Source organism: Artemia sp. Qi Xiang Cuo, chromosome 13, assembly GCF_049724085.1.
Source record: "Artemia sp. Qi Xiang Cuo chromosome 13, ASM4972408v1, whole genome shotgun sequence".
Lineage (NCBI taxonomy): Eukaryota > Metazoa > Arthropoda > Branchiopoda > Anostraca > Artemiidae > Artemia > Artemia sp. Qi Xiang Cuo.
In genome coordinates this window covers 33,657,993-33,677,836 of record NC_142806.1, presented here as the reverse complement: position 1 = coordinate 33,677,836, position 19,844 = coordinate 33,657,993, and the positions used below count along the sequence as shown (strand labels likewise).

The 19,844-nt window shown below is 35.9% G+C and overlaps 2 protein-coding genes across 2 annotated transcripts in view; one reads left to right on the top strand and one right to left on the bottom strand.

Moving 5' to 3' along the window:
• LOC148945217 (uncharacterized) overlaps positions 1-7,571 on the top strand; it is a 221,612-nt gene extending 214,041 nt beyond the window's left edge. The window contains exon 16 of the mRNA XM_089099108.1: positions 6,095-7,571. Within this exon, the coding sequence (XP_088955234.1) occupies positions 6,095-6,170 (76 nt within the window). The 3' untranslated portion in view covers positions 6,171-7,571. The remainder of the gene's footprint in view (positions 1-6,094) is intronic.
• A 1,313-nt stretch (positions 7,572-8,884) lies between these two features.
• LOC148945216 (STAM-binding protein-like A) overlaps positions 8,885-19,844 on the bottom strand; it is a 55,186-nt gene continuing 44,226 nt past the window's right edge. Inside the window, exons 6-9 of the mRNA XM_089099179.1 lie at positions 18,930-19,067; positions 16,978-17,090; positions 11,285-11,384; positions 8,885-9,048 (exon numbers count right to left, since the gene is read on the bottom strand). Coding sequence (XP_088955305.1) covers positions 8,986-9,048; positions 11,285-11,384; positions 16,978-17,090; positions 18,930-19,067 — 414 coding nt within the window. The 3' untranslated portion in view covers positions 8,885-8,985. The remainder of the gene's footprint in view (positions 9,049-11,284; positions 11,385-16,977; positions 17,091-18,929; positions 19,068-19,844) is intronic.

Below are 19,844 nucleotides of genomic sequence, written 5' to 3'. Positions count from 1 at the left end.
GAAGTGAAAGTTCATTAACTTCCGTAGTAGAGGCGGGTGCATTGGGCATTATTGAAGTGGTTTTTAGCTCCCTTGAATGGTCTACAGCCGCCCTATTATACATTTCTTGTGATTGTTAATTTAAATTATTTTCTCCTGGAAATAAACAGTTTATCATAGGTTCACACATGTGTTTTCGGGTAAAAATGGGCTTTTATTATTACAAGAATAGTATATTATTACCGATATTATTATAATTACTATTATTTACAAACGGGTTACAATAAATAAATAAACAAACTTCTCATTTAAAAAACACAATCCAATGCATTACCGCATGCCGGACAAAAACCCGAAAAATAAAATAAAAATGAAAATCATATAATTTTTTTATGCATCTACCGTCACATTCCATCTGTTTCTTTTTCTTTTCTTTTGTTTCGCTGCAGGTGCTTGTGCCATGACGGTTCAACTGCTGTGTTGAAATATTAAGCTAAACCGATAAAAATACACCAGTAAAAGAAGAGATTTACGGCTTTCCAGCGAACTCTGTATTTCCCGTTTTTCTGTTTGTGTTCAACAAATGAAAATCATTAAAAAAAACAAAAAAAACATGGCTAGCTTTCACAGATGGGCGTCCCCCTTTCATCAACATAAAAGGACAAAAATTTTAAATATACAGCCTTAGTCTTTTTGCCAAAATCAAATTTGGAAAATAACCGTAGGTAACACAGAAAAAATTAAATCAAAATATCTTGTTTATTGAATCTTCCCATAGCAACAGTTTGTGTCTTGTTTTGTAATTCACAACAGGCTTGTCTTTTATTTTTCAATCAAATGTTTGTGAAGAATGTATTGCATATAGCTTCTTTATAAATTCTTAGGCTTAATATTTATGCTTAATAACTGAATATTTTTTCATATTTGCAACATTTCAGAATTATTTGGAACTTAGTTGCACCGTTAAGTAAAATCATAATCTTATCCTTAATACTTAAGATGTTATTTGATTCCTTTTTATGTTTTCTGCTAGATGTTCCAAATATAAAGAAGGAATCAATATAAGCAAACAAAACAGGTTTTCCATTGAAACTTGAAATAAACAGAGGTTTTTCTCTACATGAAGGGTAACCATCCCCTTGACCCTCATCTCTTTACGCTAAAGTTCAGTTTTTGGGTTATAGAAAACAATGTGTATTTTCAAATGTGCTCTGTTAACAGAAATGACATCAAGAATAATTGTACACATTTAATTGCTTTAAAAGTTCTTAGGTATGACCGGAAGCGACCAAATTTCGTTTGTTAAATTTTCCGAATGACAATTGTTAAATAATCCAATAACAACCACAAACATGCTACTTCTTCACATTATAGTAAGCTTTCAGGAAAGTGTAAGTTGAACTTAGTGCACAACGGAGGGGGGGGGGGGGGTGGCAGTTGCCCCTCCCCATAAAATTCAGGCTAATTTTTCTTTAGTTGCATCTGTTTAGTTTGTTCATACAAGACAATACAGATTGTGATAATGTACTTAAGAACCAAACGCATGACCACGAAGGAGTGAGACCATGAAACTGGTATGTCTCCACAGGGCTTTTGATGCCTCAAACGGAATGGCTGTGCCGCACAAAAGGGTTGAAAACAGTAGCTCATTGGGGTGCAATCTTTTTAAAAACGATAAAAAGGCTCGTTTGAACGAGGCATCACATTCTACGACCGTCACTTGATACGGTCGTCACTGAAAAAGCTCACTTCCAGAAAAAATTCTTGGGTGGGCTTTGAAATGCCAAAATTGAATAATCAGGTGAATAATTTTCATTTTTTTTCAAAGAGTTGCGGCCCTTTTTGTGAAGCTAAGCATATGAATGTTTTCTTCCATTTTACTCTCAAAATATTTCCACAATAATAGGGGAATTCCCTCCCCTTCAGTATTGTAAATGGTGCAAAATAGACAGAAGAATATAATTTAAGGGTAAAGAATATCTATCCTCAAGGCTCGTTGTGGATGTGGTATCAGAAGTCTCCAACCATCTAGACATTAATTAATGAAACAGAAGAACCTCATAGTTTGGTGCCAAAAACAAAATGTAGAATTTGAAAAAAAAACTATTTGTTTGAAAATTGAATGTAACTTGACTTTAATTAAGTAGTGGTATTCCTTGTTCCATCTTTGAACAAAGGGGTTAACAGATAAAATTGACAGTACCAAATAGGTAGTTTGCGAATTAGCAGGAGGTATCTTAGGGAGGAAAGTTAGAAACACAGCTAGGAATATTAGCGAAAACGCTTTTAGATTGGTAGAAAACAGGAGGGGTTTGTAAAATAATTTTTTTTAGTGATTATTCATATGAGAATTAGAGGAAATAATGGAAGCAGAGAATGTATAAAAGTATGAATAAGGAGATGTGAAATGGAGGTGATGGATAAAATTGCCAAAGACCTGAAAGATGGAGCCAAACGGCATAGAAGTAAAATATTGTATTCTCATGTTAAAAAAACGAGAAAAAGTAGTCAGACTGGACTTTTCACGATTAAAGACAGGAACGGGCCTTCAATTAGGCATAAGGATAGTTTGAAAGAGAGATGGTCATGCCATTTGGAGGGAGTTTTAAACCGTGATAAACTTGTGGGAAATAATATAGAAAGGAACCCTTTTTTTTAAGTGAATGGAGATTTATTTTGTGAAGAAGAGTTAAAGACATAACTAATTGGATTAAAAACTACTGATTTGGATAAGGGGGACTGTAGATAAAGTTTTCGGAGAACAACAGTTTGGTTTTAAAAAAGGGAGAAGATACGTCAACTAAATTTTTACTTTTAGATTGATAATTGAGAAGTTTCCCAGCTATCAGAACCCTTTATTCCTAAGTTTTAAAGGTTATGAACAGGCGTTTGATCCAACCCGTTAAGAGCCTTAATGAAGGTTCTATCTTTGTATGGTATAACAGATAAGTGTAATAAAGTGACTAATGCTACATACGCGGTTGCTGCGGCTAAGGTAGGAAGTGAGGTTAGCAGTTGGTTCGATGCTGAATCAGGATTTAAGCAAAGGTTGTGTCCTATTCCCGTTTATATTGGTTATTTTGATGGACTTTGTCCTAAGGAAAACGGCTAAGGCTATGGGAGAGCATGGAATCAAACGGAGGGTAACTCTCCTAGACTTAGATCATGCATATGTTTTGAGTGTCTTAGATGAAGATGTTAGCAAAATAAAGGAATTTTTGGAGGTTTTGAGAATCCAGGGTGCAAGATGAAAGGTTTGAAAATTTATGTTAAGAAGACTAAATCGTCTAGAATAAGAATAAATGGAAGTGAAAAGTGCTGTTAGGTAAAGAGAAGATAGATCAAGTAGATAGCTCCACTTACCTGGGTAATATTATTAGTAGAGATGGTGGATGTAGCGAAGATATAAAAAGTAGAATAGCCTAGGCCCAGGGTGTTTTTCACAGTTGAAAATTTTTGGAAGAATCGAACGATAAACCTGCGAACCAGGAGTTGATTATTAGACGCAACGGGAATGTCAATGGTCAAGTATGGTTCTGGAACTTGGGCGCTTCGAAGGGCAGAGGAAGATTTTATGCATGTTTTCCGGAGTTTCCACTCCGGAAAAAGATTTGATGCATGTTTCCACTATAATCAAAGAAAAGTTGAGGTGGGTAGGATACGTTTTACGGATAAAGGATAGCAGATTTCCAAAGATCATTTTTTTTCGACCTCTCATCTGGGACCAAACCTAAGCAGGCTCTCCTCAGATGGGGTGGGAAGGGGTCATAAGGAAGGATTGAAGGACATTGGAAGTTCATGGAAGAAGGTAAAGAGTGAAGCTTTTAATAGATTGAGGTGGATGAGAAGCTTGCGCAGATGTGTTGACTTCGGTCGGTTTGATGTGGCAGTGAATAGTTAATAGTATGAATGTATACCATTCTATATTGTATTATTTGAAAAAAAACTACTTTTTCTAAAGAGTTAAAGAGGCTGAGTCACAAGTTCGAACCTTAAAACTTACAGGGATTAGGAGGTACAGTTAAGTCCTGTAGCCTGCAATCAGTTGGTCGTACCAAGTTCATCACATTATAGCTTGTTATCGGTTAGGGGCAAATGTTCTTTGATCAGTCCAGCAAACACGATCAGTGCTGTATCTAATCAAAGAGATGCAATAGGATCTTCTTACGGTAAAAAGTTCAAGCAGACTTTGTTCGTGTTGCAAAGCAGTTCTTTGCAAGGAAAAAAGCGGGGGTTGAGGGGGGCGGTAGACCCCAAAAATAAAAATCTTAACAAAAAAAGAGGCTGCAAAAGCGGGGGGTTTGGAGGCGGCAGCCCCCCAACTGTACCTCCTAATCCCTGCACGTTTTAAGGTTCGAACTTGTGACTGCCTCTTTAACTCTATAGAAAACGTAGTTTTTTTCAAATAATTTCTGCACGTTTTTGTACAGTTTATTACTTATTATTGCTTGACTAACTGTTAGCTGATCGTGTCAGTTGTTAAAGTTGGGGGGCTGCCGCCCCCCAACCCCCCCCCCACTTTTGAAGATTCTTTTGTTAAGGCTTTTAATTCATGAATACTCAAATCAAATGCACAGTAAGATTTTCTTTTTTCAACTTTTCTTCGAGCATGCGGGTATACGGCATGTTATCAAAGCAGTGGAGATTTACCTGTAAGCTGAAGGCCGACTGTGATATTCTTCTGGATACGCCTGTTGAGCCGAAGGATTTAATAGATTGGATTTAAAAAAGAAACTGAGTTTCTTTTTTAAACCCTAAATTTAAGAGATACTACTTTAAATTTAATATATTAAACATTTACTCTGACGGGGAATCGAACCCGGGTCTTCCGCAAGATAGACAGCAATAGTGATCACTGTACCATCTGAGAGTCATATTAAATTATTTTTAGTCTCTGCAATCTATTTTCGACGCAAGCAAATAGAAAGTAAGATTTTCGTTTTTCGACAAAAAAAAACTTCTGGGAAAGAGCTGGAATTTTTGGAAGCTTGCAGTCGGTTTTTTCAGGTTAAGAGGACTATTTTGATCTAATTTAATAATGAAATACTATGCTTTTAGGAATTTCAAAAATTAACATTGGCTCTTATAGGAAAACGAGGTTTTTCGTAAAAGTAAATTCGGGTGATAATTTTTTCGGTCTGAAAATATCAAAAGGCCCTAACAGGTCGAATTCCGCTTCGAATGAGTCCTCATTCACCCGGATCCGTTGCCAACTGTGGCCTGTAGGCGTGTCAGAAAAAAAAAACTTGATATTTTGCTTTTGGAAAACAGGGAAGGAGTGATCGACAACGTTAAAGGGGGACTTTGGTGGGAGGGTCGAAACTTCCGGCCCACTTTCCCCAATGAAGATAAAGTCGGAGGGGGGGGGTGAAATTTTGCATGTTTCTTAGTTTGAGCTTAGGCTACAAAATGCGATCACCGCCGTCTCTCTTCGACCGCTAGGACCGGAAATCGCTTAACATTGGGGTGGGTCGCCTCTTTAAAGAGGCACAAGTGTGCCTCCTTGATACTCATAGTGTACGATATTGATAAGTATACGATATTAAACAACGGTTATATAATATTAATTTTATCTAAGCCATCTTAGGAGTTTGTTAAATACTGTAGAGCCTCTACATTAGTAAAAATATTGATTTTGTTTTTATCATGGCATTTCTCGGGCATTTTAGTGCTGCGATGAGTTGCTAGCAGTTAGTAGTTGAAAAAGAGCAGCGGAAGTTAATTTTCAATTAAATTGTTCGATGGTGCATTATGATTGTAGGGCCCTTAGATTGGCTGTCATAATGAAAAGGATACATATTTGTTTTCTAAATTTGACCGGGGAGTGTAAAAATTAAATTAAGTTTGGAAGGGTATTGTTTTAAAAAAATGTATTGCCTCACACTTATATTCGCAACAGTTTAGTGGGTGACGGTCTCGGCACGATTTGTGACAAAACGACAAATTTCTACTCTTCTACTACGGCGGCTATGACGTTTTTGATGTTTAGTCTTTCTTCTTCTTCTTTGTTTCTTTCTCGAGGATGGACCTGAATTTCGTGCCATTTTTTTCCCTGCTTTTCTCTTCATTTTTAGAAATAGACTATAAAGCGAAAAAAATAAATATTCCTTTTCAGCTGCACCCAAACTTCAAAAGATGAATATGCAAGAAACCCAAACGACGCGAATCATGCAATGACGACCCATACCTGACTTCAGTGGTTCCACTTAAGTATCCTGCATGGAAGGTATCAGTAGCAGCAACAAAAGAATAATCTTTTGGAAGCAATTAGGAATTTGGAAAATCACATGTAAAATCAATTAATTTGTAAAAAAAATTCTATGCCATTAAGCAACAAATGAATTACTGTAAAAGAACTTCCATACAGCTAACTCTGGGTGGAAGAATGGGGAAACTGTTATTTGGAAAATCCTTTTCCGACGATACTTTACGAATACGTACGATACGAAGCTGCACTGTGGTGAAACATTACTTGTATTTGTTGAAGGTGGAAAAATTTCAAATGCAACTTAAGAACTTATTTAACACAGAATACAACATTTTCCATCTTACTAAGAAAAAGAGAGAAAATTGGATATGAAAAACTTTACAAGCCGATGTTTTTGAGAGCTTTTACGCATTGACAAAATTAAGTCAATATATTAGAGCTTTTGAATGAATCATTGAGACAAATAAATCACCATAAAATATATATTGTTCTTCTTAAATAGATATAGCGCGGAGCAAATTTAACTATTCAGTTTTCTTTCGAAATTTTGGCTGATTAGAAACCTATATGATTGATTTAACTTGTGATATGGAAGTTCAACATTGTGTAAAAATTAATTTTTTTAGTGTTCCTGTTGTTCATTATTTTATGTTTAACTGTTTTTATTGCACATTTTGTGTGCAATAATTCCAACGAAATTGTGCCCTGATAGATTTAATAAGCCACATGCCGATTAGGTTCTGTAGTGAGTAAAATATGGATGGCGATCTATCAAATACAGCCTTAAGGCATTTTCTGACGACTCAATAATTGTTACAGTTGATTCTATGATTAGCGCAAGCGAATATATAATTTGTTGATACACATTTCATGACAGCCGTTTCACCAAACAAACCATGTGTTTTGGTTAAATCAGTTTCCGACATGTATATATCTTTTGAACTACAAGTGTATTAAATTACAACTCTAATTCTAGAGACGAACCTATAGAATCGTTATATTATAGTCGTTCTAACCAATAATTGTTACTTACAATCCCTCTGCTGGTCACCGGAACTTACTCTTTGCTCAAAACTATCCCCAAGAATAAATCATTGATTACCACGATTGTGAAAAACTGTGCAGCATATCACTGTAAGGTATAGAAAGTGTGCACCCTAGCAACTAATCATTGGATGTCTTGGTGGCTTTTCTAACTAACCAAGGATCATTTCCATTGGTTAGTATTTGTGATATCATGTAGCTGACTTACCCAGGCAGCATCATTAAAAATAAAATATGGCCATTTGAAAAGGTTTTGATTTTAGAATTTAACCTCAAACTTTCTGATGACACATTAAAAAAAAAAAACACGGATTATTCCTTCTCCGGAGATTACTGGGAATTTTCGGGGCAAATTTTACACGGGGGAGGGGGGGTAGATTTCCTAGCACGATTTGAGAAAACGGCGAGAAATAAAATATATATATAAAATAAAAAACCATCCCCTTAAGTTTTAAATATAGCAAAACTAGTTTTAAGAAAAAAATCAAGGGAAAAGTTCAACTGGCTTGACTGACAATAGTGCCCTTTAGTTAGGATAAACTCGAAATTCAAGGCCTTAGAGTGCCGCAATGTATACAAACTTTATATGTTTTATTACTAAAAGTATTTATTAACCATATTATAAATTCGAAATCCAATCTACAGACTTTATTCTCTTCGAAGGAGTTTTATTTAATAGAAAGATTATGTTTAGTGAAATTACTTCTTAGTTCTCTGCTTCTTCTTGAATTTTATTTACAAGCTGGAGTTGTAGAACGGTCTATTGCCGTGACCAAAATAAAGTGGTATATCTGAAATTGCTTCCAAAAAATTACTAGTTGTACTTCTAAACTGACCTCTTACCGTTTAGCCAACTTGCAAAAATGTAACCTGCCATCATTTGGACGGAAAATATTCGACTTGTCTAGTTGAAACACTCTATGTATAAGATATTCAGACAACAAAAAAGTTGTCCACATGAGCTTAACAAAGCTTTTGACTGCTCATGTCACTAAGCACTACGGTATGTAGTCTTCAGGGTACAACTTGCACAAATCTACTTTGATTGTTCTTGAAAATTTGTTATGATCATGACCATTGTTTTTCTTCGTTTTTTTTTTGCACTTGTACCTAACAAGATCTTGTCCCATTTTGTTCAATTGTTTCTTACGTGTTTTTGGTGAGGACCAATTTCTATTCTCTTCCATTCCCTTCGCAGATGCCAAATTTTGTTTTACTTTCTCTTTTGTTGATTAGTGTGAATAAATTTTTGTCCTAAAATCATATTTATTTCTTTATCAAGATACAAGGCCAGTATATCAAAGTAACAACCTATTGACTTATCAATACTGTTGTATTTATCATAACACATTCCCCTCTGGAAGTAAGTTATAAGCAAATGCATTTTGATATCACTTGGTCTCATGGAAAGCGGTGTAGAGCGTTGTTTCAGATAATAAGTAGAAAAGGAGATACTAAGCAATTCTGAAAATGTCACCAATCGATACAGCACACCTGATAAAAATACTTTGAAAAAGAAAGAATACTTTAAAGGGAATGTGTTTTGGCTTGAGAGCAGTCGAGTCGAGTAGTCTCTAAAAGTTCATGATATTTTTAGAACTTGTGAATTGTGACCTTTGAGACAACCTGTATTTGGAAACAAAATAATAAATGAAAGAAGCGATTTTATGCCGGAAAATGAATAAAATATTAAATATAACTAAATAATTTCACAAAGTTTGATATTCTCGTGATAAAACTTGAATCGACAATCACTATTTCCTTAAGTCGATTACAAAGAGTGGAATGTCAGGATCAAACTTCACGTTAGTTGCCTCCTGTAAAAAGATAAGATTTGTGAGCAAAGAAAATACAGTCTCAGAATTTAGTCTAATATGTAACTCTACATTAGGACAATTAGCTCCTAGACTTGACTTGTAAAATGAGAGCGGACGCACTCGCTCCGAGAGCTTTTTATTAGCAAGGAGTCGAGCAACTCGTTCTTTTTTCCTATCAGGCAACATAATCATGACTCAACAACAGCTTGAGTATAGTGAGTGACCGCTTTGACAAGGATATTATTGATGAAATGTAAACTGAACACTTAAAATAAATACGTCGATTAGTAAAAACCAAAAATTTAATAATCTTATTATATTGCGTGAAATCACATTTAAAATATTTTAAGTTGGTAATTTCCTAAGGAAGGCTGGATATTTAGAAAAAATATATGCACAATTGGACTCGGTTTTTCTAAAAACCACAGGAGGCAATCTATTAATAGAAGAGTAGACTTCAAAAATAAAATATTGATATGATTTTTTTTTGTAAGATGCTAATCTCTCAATCTTTCCCTCTGGTCTAGGTAACATGACATTCAGCGATAATGACTGATGGAAACTGTAGCGCTTTGTCACCTATGGTCATTGTAGTGTTTTACTATTCCCAAACTATCACGAAAACGTTTTTTTTCTCTATTGCCTCGACGCTGTGAGCAATAACCTTTTTAAACCACATGGAACATACAATTTATACGGGAGCTCTTTTTGTCTATGTTGGGACCCTCCCTATATGTTTTCCGTTCATCCTCTGACCAGCTGTGAATAAAATCCTTTGCCAGGCAAGGCTATTCTCCCTGTTGCTTGGATAAACTAGACAGAAAGAATAGATCAGCTGATCTCTTCGCTCCTGTTTCTTTAATTGCTGCTGTTGAGATGACAATTCTACTTTAAATAAAGACTAAAAAATTAATCATTTATTAATATCTTAAGAAGTATTATTCTAACATGAAACTTTCCTATTAATATATAAACCTTAACAGACAAGATTATCAACAGGAAAACAATTGGGAGGATCTAACATAAACAAAAATCTCCCATATTAATCCTAAGCCACATAGTATATAACGTGCCAAGGAGTTTAACTACGCTATTGAGATTGTCCACGTTAAGATGGACATTTAGATCACATGTCGACGCAAAAAGAAATAAATATATGGGTGATAATTTGGGAACTGTATGGCACTATAACATCCGTAAATTGCAAAGTACTAAAAGTCACATAAATTATCTACTGCACTTATGCATCAATTTTCGACCGTTATGTTTTATTTATATGTCTTTTAGTTATACTTTTTTTAATTATTATTATTATTCTAAGAAGAGAAAAGAAGATGAGTCCGTTTGAGGGTCTTGGCCTTAGCCAAGATCCTTGTTACGGCTTCCTTCTAGGTTGCCCATTTTTGAAGTTCATAGTCCAAGAGGGGCTGAATGAGGTTATCTAGGTTTAGCTTCTGCTCAATTTCACCTACCTTAATGACACCACTTCCAACAGTTGATGGTTATACCTATTTCACAGAGACAAAAAAATTTTGAACTCTAAATTTACGTTAATGTTTGTAAGAAGCTTCATGTCTTATTTGGTACGAAGACATACACAACACTTGCATCTGTTGTCAAATTTCAGGAAAAGATTTAATAAATAGTAGCCAAAAACCTGCTAGAGTTGGCCAAAAAAAACCGTTTCAGCAGTTTTGAAACCAAATCATCTTTAAGGTATCCTCAGTAGTCTAATAACTATACTTGCAGCTGAAACAGGAGAGTATGCGGACACCAGTCCTCTAACCTTGAGGGCTTGACGTATTTTCAAGTACTTTCAATAGTTGTTACTTATTGAAACTAATTGTTTTATGCTAGTGACTTGAATTTATTATTGGTTAGCCAACCTTTAATGAATAATTCATTTATAATTAACATTTCACATTAACAACGTATAGCATTCACTATTCAGTTTATCCTAAAAAAAAAGTACCTAAGTGCTCAAAGTTGCAGCATTGAAGTAAACTGCCATATTGTGTTAAGTCTTCGACTTACTACTATCTCACATTGCCACTTAAGGGCTGATTTGACATAGATTTAGCCTGTAGGGTGGCTTATGATGGACAATTTGTCATCGTCCAATCATAAATCAGCTTACATGAATAAGCTCTAATACAAAAACAGTCAAAAGCAATGGGAAATGGCATTAGACTTGGAAGTTCCCTTCTATTTCCTAAATTATAACAGACAATTTTACCAGGTATGTAGGAGGGTTGTTTGAATGGTAGTGGAATCCGCTCAGCTGACATTTTGCCACTTCTTGTATGCCTAAATCAGTCAGTCGAAAGTATCCGAGTCTACAAAAAATTGAATTAATTAAAATAACAATTGCAGTACAAACACGCATTTTTTTCCAACATTACTTGAGCAAAATATTAGGATTAAAACCATTATAGCCCCCTTTAACAGACCATTCTACAAATTTCGATGATAACCGTCAATGTTAAGAAGGAAAAGAAGAAAAAGCCAACGATATAGACATTACAAAATTAAAAAAAAAAATTATAAATCCTGAGAAATAATACAATGTTGAAGAATGAAAATATAAACGTTCCCCATCAAACTCTAATATTCATGGTTTTCGTAAGCATGAATTATTTTAAATTTAGGCGTGTAAGCAATTAATCTGGTGAATATTGATTAAATTTTAACATTCCTTATTTTTGTTTATGGGTTACTGTCACATTTTGCAGTAATTTCGGCTCCGTATATTTATCCGTACATAGATTATTATACTCCCAGGGATCGGCCGCAGTCACTTTTTGTCACTTTTTTGGGGACCTGTCACTTTTTGTCACTATTTCTGTCATTTGGTCACTAAAGTCACTTTTTTCGACGTTTCGGACCTAATTTTTTTTGTGGAACAGTATGTTATAGTTGACTGTCGACTGTGGCATAATTCATAAAAAAGGTAAGTCTTTTTTGGATAGTTTGCACTATATTTCAAGATGCATAATGTATATAGCTGTGATAAACGTGGTTAGTATTTGTGTGTTAAAATCTAGGCTCTTGCAAATAAGATGATTGAATGAATTAATTCTACTATACCATAACTGCCTATGGTTCTTTTCAGGCCGTTGGTTCACTTAGCATCCATTCTTGCCTGGCTGCTTAGCAAATGGACAGTTAGTCTAAGATTCTTTCTGTATGTTTTCAGTGTTAGTCAGTTTTTTTGATTTTAGACCGTTTCCTGCAAGAGGCATGCATGCCCACAGGTTTGAGGACGTCAAAATGTAAGATTAAATTTGTGTTTTCATTTGTTTTGTCAGTTTCTATTTGCACTAGCTTTATGTGTTTTTGAATTCCGTCCTAAAACCCATTCTTATTTCGGGTCGCTGTAAATAATGGGCAAGACAAAATTTTTGGAGAGCTGGCTCAGTAGGGAAGATGGCGCTGGGCATAAAGTGAAAAAGTGGTGCACAAAAAGGAGTGACAATAGCAGCTCGTTCTATTGTGAAGTTTATAAAAAGACACTCAGCTGCCAGAAAGGGTTCCAGGCCCTTCTTCAACAAGCACCCACACAAGATCACAAAAAGAATGCTTCTGCCATGTTAAACCAGTGTCAGTTCAGACTCTCTGTATCAGCTTAAACCGGAAACCACGCAAACTCACAGAGTGGCGATAGCGTACCACGAAAGAATCCGGAATGCTCTGCGAGCGAGATGCAGCGTCAAGGGCGGAGATAGTTTAGGTTTTAAAGACTATTGCTAGTTCTTTTGCTGCAGCTTCGTGTGATCATATTGCCGAGGTGTTCCGAACAATGCTCCCCGATGCTGTACCAGAAGGCTTCTTGTTAATTGCTAAAAAAATGACATACTTGTTGACGGAAGCTATTTATCCGTACTTTCGAGAAATTCTCGTCAAAGACATCCCGAAATCTGACTTTGTGCTGGAATATGATGAAACAATGAACAATGGTGGGGTAAAGGAACTTCAATTTGCAACCAGTGAAGATCTGAGTAAGAAAATCCTGCAGAGTATCGAAGATAAGGACTTTCACTTGAGAGATTGCTCATGCTTGCAAGTGATGGTCCAGCTGTCAATAAGAAAGTGTGGTCAATCGTAGACTCAGAAAACGCTATTCAAAAGGCCTATTGAATATTGGAACCTACAACATTCATGCAGTGCATAATGCATTCCTGAAAGGGATGCAAGAACTCGGGGAGAAGTGCTCTGATATGATCATCGCTGTTTACCACTTTTTCAGCGGTTGGACAGCTCGTTCTGAAAATTTCAGCCAGTGCCAACGGAAAGTTAAAGTTCCTCAGCATAAGTTTGTCAAGCACGTCCCCATGAGATGGCTAACCATAGGGGAAACAGCTCGCCGCTTGATCGAATAGCGGCCTGCATTGATAGAATATTTCCTAGAATTCGTTCAAAAAAAAATAGTCTGAAGTACCTGATGTCAAATGCAAAATATTTGAGAATTGTAAGTTGGCTAAAAAAGCAAACAATGAAAGCCGAAATTGAGTTCATTGTGAGCTCTGCAGCAACTTTCACTGCTTTTACTGGTCTATTTTAACGACTGGAGCCGTTAATTCATGTGGTACACTTTGAGCTGAGACGGTTATGCACAGTTTTTTTGGGGCAGATTATGCCGGCTGATGATGCAAATCTCCGGATCTTCGGTGGTTTTAAAGGCTTAGATAGTACTGCAGATGTTTACCTACAGCAACCCTTGTGTAATGAAAGGGTCCTGGCTGCCCCGGATTCTTCGAAAGTTATTCTGAATGACAGGAAATTTTTCTTCCTGAGAATCAGGAAGCATATCAAAGCTGATGTACAGTACCTGCTGACAAAATGCCCTGTGAACAACAAGTTTTTCCGAAGCCTTGTTTGCCTAAGCCTTCCTAGTCCAGATTGCCAAAGAGCCAGTTGCAGTGATATCCTCCACATCGCGAGAGAACTTCCATTTGAGACGGACATCGAGCAAGTCCAGGGAGAATGGTTGTTATTACAGTCAGATCCCGTGCCGCCACCCACAGAGAGTCCTCGAATCGACAGCTATTGGCAAAAGAACTTGGAACTGAAGACACCGTCTGGTGAAACCAAATATCAGGCCTTAGGTCGGATCGTGCGGGCAGCTCTGTCGCTCTGTAATGGAAGTGCAGACGTAGAGGGAGGATTTTCTCGGTCAGCTCTGCTGATGACTAGCCTTCAAACGCGTACAGAAGAGCGGATGCTGAATGCTAAGGTTTTTGTTGCGGATGTGCTCCGCGACTAAGAGAACAGACCAGAGCGTGTGCTGATCAAAAAGAAGCAGCTTTGTCTGGCTAGATCAGCTAGAGCCAACTATGAACTATACTTTATTGAGCAAAGACAGGTAGAATCAGAGAAAGAGCAGCTTGAAGCTGAGAAGAAAGTTGCTGAACAAGAAATCTAGGAGATGGCGCGGAAAAAGCAAAAAATAGCGGACCTAGAGTCAGACATTGTACGAAAAAAAGAGATGGTTAAGCAGAAGAAGGAAATAGGCGATACCCTTCTGAGAGAGGCAGGGCAACGAATGAAGAAAGCCGTGGAAGAGAAGGACTTCTTGAACATTGGTCTTGCTCAAAGTGTGCTGGAAGCAGTACTAAAAGCTCGCTCCGAAGAAAGGGAAAGGGCAGATGATGCTGAATCGGTTGAAGCACTTTTCTGAAGAGAAAATCCGAACTAATTGATCGCCTTTCGAAAAAGTCAAAGAAGTGATGACGTAATATCCAGTGATTGCTTATACCTAGTCGTGGTGGACGCTTCTTTTTCAATAACTGAAGTTTTTTCTTCACCGAAGTTCAGTTTTCGTTCCTAGTACCATAATCGAAGTCACACATTTATCGAAGTTATCGTTTTGTATAAGTAAATAAATAAAATCAGTTGAAGAAAAAAATTAGGATTTCAGCCTTTCTGTCCATAACTTCTTGGGCTCTGATAGGCCAGTGATGATCTTACGATAGTAACTGTGATCCTTGTAACCCATGTGCCTTTGCTCTGAAGGCTTCTGAGTAGTCAGTTTTTGTCACTTTTTTTGGTGTCCTCAAGTAACTAAAGTCACTTTTTTTGCGCACCTCGTTGCGGCCGACCCCTGTACTCCATGGTGTATAGATTTATGCCTATGGGATTTACTCCTTGTTACAGTTAAGTTACGTAGGATAAGGGTATCAAAATTAGAGACATGTAGACGCGTGGAATTAGCCGAGAACACATGGGAACACTGATTTACACTAATAACTCTTATTTTTACCCTGAGGTAACTTTTCACCTGTGATAAAATAAAAAACTAACACAAGAAAATTAGTTGGACTCTGAGAATTGGCTTATATATTGCAAATATATTTGTTTTATTGCTATCATTATTATCTAATGTGTCTGTACAGACAAGAAGGGAGGGGGATGAATCTCCCCAAGATCCGTCCGAAGCAGAGTCGAGACTTGTCCCTGGGGCAAGTCATTTCGAACACTCCTCGACTTATTACCCATTTTTTTCTTTTTCCTCTGAAAGTGGCGGGTAATAATATATTCTCTGGGCATGGAAACACGATTGCCACTCCTCTTAAGTCACTTATTTGGAGGAAAAAGGATTGAAAATAGTGTTATCCTAACTAGAAGTTAAAAACTGCATTTAACAACTGCCTTGCCGTGTCCTTCAATTGTAATTTTAGGTTATATGCCCTATTCCAGAGTTTCGCGAATCATTTGGACTATGTTTCCCTTTTGATTTTCCATTAATATTGCAGGCTTCTACTTAAATACATAAATATTTCTTTGAATGCATAAAATAAGAATTCAATAGATTTTGGGTAGTTCCTCAAACTCACAAAGAACTTATTATAGCTCTCAATTTGAAAAGCTCAGAATGACCTCTTTATAAATAAGAAAATTACCTAAAATCAGTAAAATGACGTAATTTTATGCACTGTAAATTTTAATGGAAGAAAAAGCGGAAATTGAGTTTACGGTTTTTTTTTTATGAAGAACTAGCCGTTTCTACAAGGAAGGTTTTTTTGCATCCAAGATACGGGAAAGAAAATGTTAGAAGCTTCGACATATCTCTTTAACAAATTCCAAGAGGAGAAAACGGATAAACCAATCGATACAACATTTTTGGGGGGTGGGGGACTGTAAATTTCTATAGTCGACCCGTTAAAATACCCAAGGTTATTTGGACACCTTCACCCTAACTCTGCATTTACCCACTACAATGCAAATGCTGAGTTACCCTTAAGAGCTCGTACTAAGATCCGCAAGCTTAGACGGACTCGTCGCTACAGCCATTCAGCTGAGCTAGCATCCACAGATAGATGAAAATAAAATTCAAAATTCATCTAATATGACTTATTACCGTTCAACATTTTCAACATTGGTGGCGCAGCCTTGCTATTCTAATCCTTTTAGAAAATCACACCTGCTATAACTCTGCTCTTCTTCTAGCAGCTAAGTCAGGCAAATTTTTGAAAACACCCTTAAGATTACTTTTCAAATTTTTGGGAAAAAAAAATGCAAAGGCCTGTTTCAGTAAGACGCAATCACTCAATTTTTTTTCCTAATCATTCCTGATTATTACATTTTTTTTTCCTTGAATGAAATTAGCAGAAGAAGAAAAACAAGAACAGAAATCAAGAGCTAAAATTAGCTAGTTCTGAATGTTCCAAATGAGCGCTGGATAAGAAGGACTGCTGATGATTTCCATAAAAAAAAAAAAAACATCTTGTTAAGTAAAACAAGCAACCGAAAAACTAGATTAGAACTTCATTGGAATGATTCCTTAAAAACAGTCCCTATAATTAGCATTTCTTTGAAGTACTGTGGCAAATATAAGCAATTAAAAATGGTTTAGAAGAGTTCATTGAATGTGATATTTTGAAAGTCCGATACCGCCTAACGAATATATTAAAAAAAAAGTCAAATACTCACTCATCACACTTGATAGCACAGACAAGAGCTACGGCCTCAGGCATGAGCAGCTGGTATGAGCATTGTGTGTGCAAGTCCACACTTGACAGGAAACAGCTCTGCGTTGGATGAGTCTATAAAACCAAAAATGGTAGATAATTTTGAGAAAAGAAAAAACCCTGAGACAGGTGAAGCTTAGATGGTTCTCAAAGCCTCGGAAAACACCTTAAGAACCGTAATGGTTTTACCTGAAGATCTCATGGATTACAACTCCCACTCCTCTGAATGACAATCAATTCATCATTAAACTTAGGAGATTTCAATCTTTAGCGTGCACTTATGTCTATTTTACGAGAAACTGAATGTATTTTCCCATTGTATATCAATGAATCTTAGATACATTTTTTAACTTCTATTATTTTTGAATTGTTAACAATCTGATTTTTGTTTACTTTTTCTTTTCTCTAAATAAGTAATACAAAGTACTTGTTAAGAATCCAGTAAACACGCGATAAGTGAAGTTTCGTTAATGCTAATGAAATAAAACAAAATAGAATGAATATATAATAGTTCAGATATAAATCGGCCTATATTTGCACATTAGGGTGGGGGGGGAAATAATGTCCCTTCAACCCCACAAAAACTAAAGTTTAAATCTTTGTCACGGAATGAGCATTAACTCACTATGCAGCGAAAGCCTGTTTTTCATAAAGCATCTTTGAGATTTTGATGTAGTCTTTCCCGCGTGTTTACTGGATCCTTAACAAGCATCCAATGCAATTCTCTTACATTTTGTATTTAAAGCCTTTAATGGTCTAGTATCGAACTAAACCAATGCCTTGCTGAATACAAGGCCATGTTAAGCTTTTTATGCGTATCTTAAGCAGCCAAAATTTGGATTTTAAGGAATTTAATGAAGACATTAGTTCCAGACTACCAAAGTCAAAGATTAGTTGTTTTCTTAAGTAGTCAAAACATGAAATTTATTTATTTCAAGATCACATGTGAACAGAGTGAAATAAGTTACATAAGTGGGTTACCATTTCAGAATTTTAAACTTAAGGGGCTTTCACACTGCATAGGTAATTCCCTGCGCTAAGTGGTTAAGTTATGTTACGTTAAATACAACCTTTCACTCTTAAACAACTCTTTTCACGCTTCTCTTACGTAAAAATCCAGAAAACCATCATAAATTTTGTTTAAAATCATCACAGCCATCTTAAGAAATCGATTCAAATTTAAAAATGTATGAATGGTGATGGAGATTCAAGCTCTGATCAAGCGTGAAAGGCTTGCTAGGAAAAGTTTTCCAGTTCGTTTTATTAACTGCTCATCCAGAAATTCCATTCTGTTGCTACTATTTTGACTTTCCCATAACGTAACATAAAACTTGCGTAACATACAATTCTAAGTAGAGTTCGAGTCTGCTTAGCACTGCCTAAAATTTGCTCCGTAAGATTACATATCGTAACGTAAAGTCTAAAGTAATGCTAGTGTGATAAGTCCTAAGGCGTAGTGTGAAAGAGTCATTATAGCTTTCTCAAAAATGTACACAGGTCTGAGCTTGGGTTTTCTTTCTGATTTCAATGACTTTGAAAGTTTTAGAATAGAAAATAAGGCTCAATATATTAAGCGAATATTATTGTAAATAGGGTTTCTGATTTTAAAAATTCCAGATAAGAAAATATGGCCTAATAAATTGAGCCAAGTAAATCCTCAAGATATAATGATGCATAATTGCTACACTTATATCTCCTTAATTCTTTGAGAAATCAGAAACCATACTCGAGATAAAGGAACATAGAATAATGTTTTCAAAGGGGAGGACGGTGTCAATTCCCTCAAAAGTCTATTTTTAATACTATATAATTGAATAACAATTGCTTTTCTATTACTCTCTTACGAAAGGTGATCCTTTCTTTACTCGACTCGTTCAATTAATTCCTATATAAACAAACAAGAAAAGCATTTACATGGATCCATCCAAGCGTGAGTAGCTGATTCTTGTCTTGGACTTCAAATATGTTTTCTTCTTTTAGAGTCACGCATGAATCGCTTGTCCCAGTTTGTTCAGGAATTATCAAATGTGAGCATACGAACTTGCCAAATCCCTGCAAAATCGACCAAACCTTTATCTTAAACACTCGGGAAATTAGGAACATAGAAAAAAGCAGTAAAAATATGAAAATACGCTAATTTCATCATTAAAGTCGTCCAAAATAAAACCCACGTCTATATACATTTTCACTGTTCTGAAAAATCGCATAATGATTTTTACGCCGGTCGATTTTAAAACAGGAGAAAACGCAGTTATTTTGATCAGGGGTTGGTTCAAATTCATAGTGGAGCTGACCACTCCCTAATCCCGGATATGTATTTAATAAATGAATTAAAGCAGGAGTTTCAATTATCCCAAATTTTTTCTGTTATTATGAAGCTTTTTTGTTTCAGTAACTGCGCTTCAGATTTACTAGATATATGTTCAATCTGCGGTTTTTCTCGTTAACAATTGCGCTGGTTAGACATTGATAGATGTATCTCGTTCAACCTAGCTTATTTTTTACGATACGCTGATTTCAATAAGTTTGGGAGCGAGAACATCTATTATATATGTACTATTACATTGTGATTGTTGGCTGAGATCCAACTCTATTTTTAGAAAAATCAGAGGCAGGTTTTCCAACTTGTACATTGACCAATATGTTGAAAATTCCTAAATCTGAAAATGTTCTATCTTGTCCCAGCCTCTCTACTTAACATTATGGAGTAACCGTAGCTTTCAAGGTTTATATAATTCAATGTGCAACAGAACTTGGGTGTGAAATTACAGGCTACATCAGTATTTAGCTTTAATTACCAATCCCTTAAATTTGCTAAGCATAGTAAAG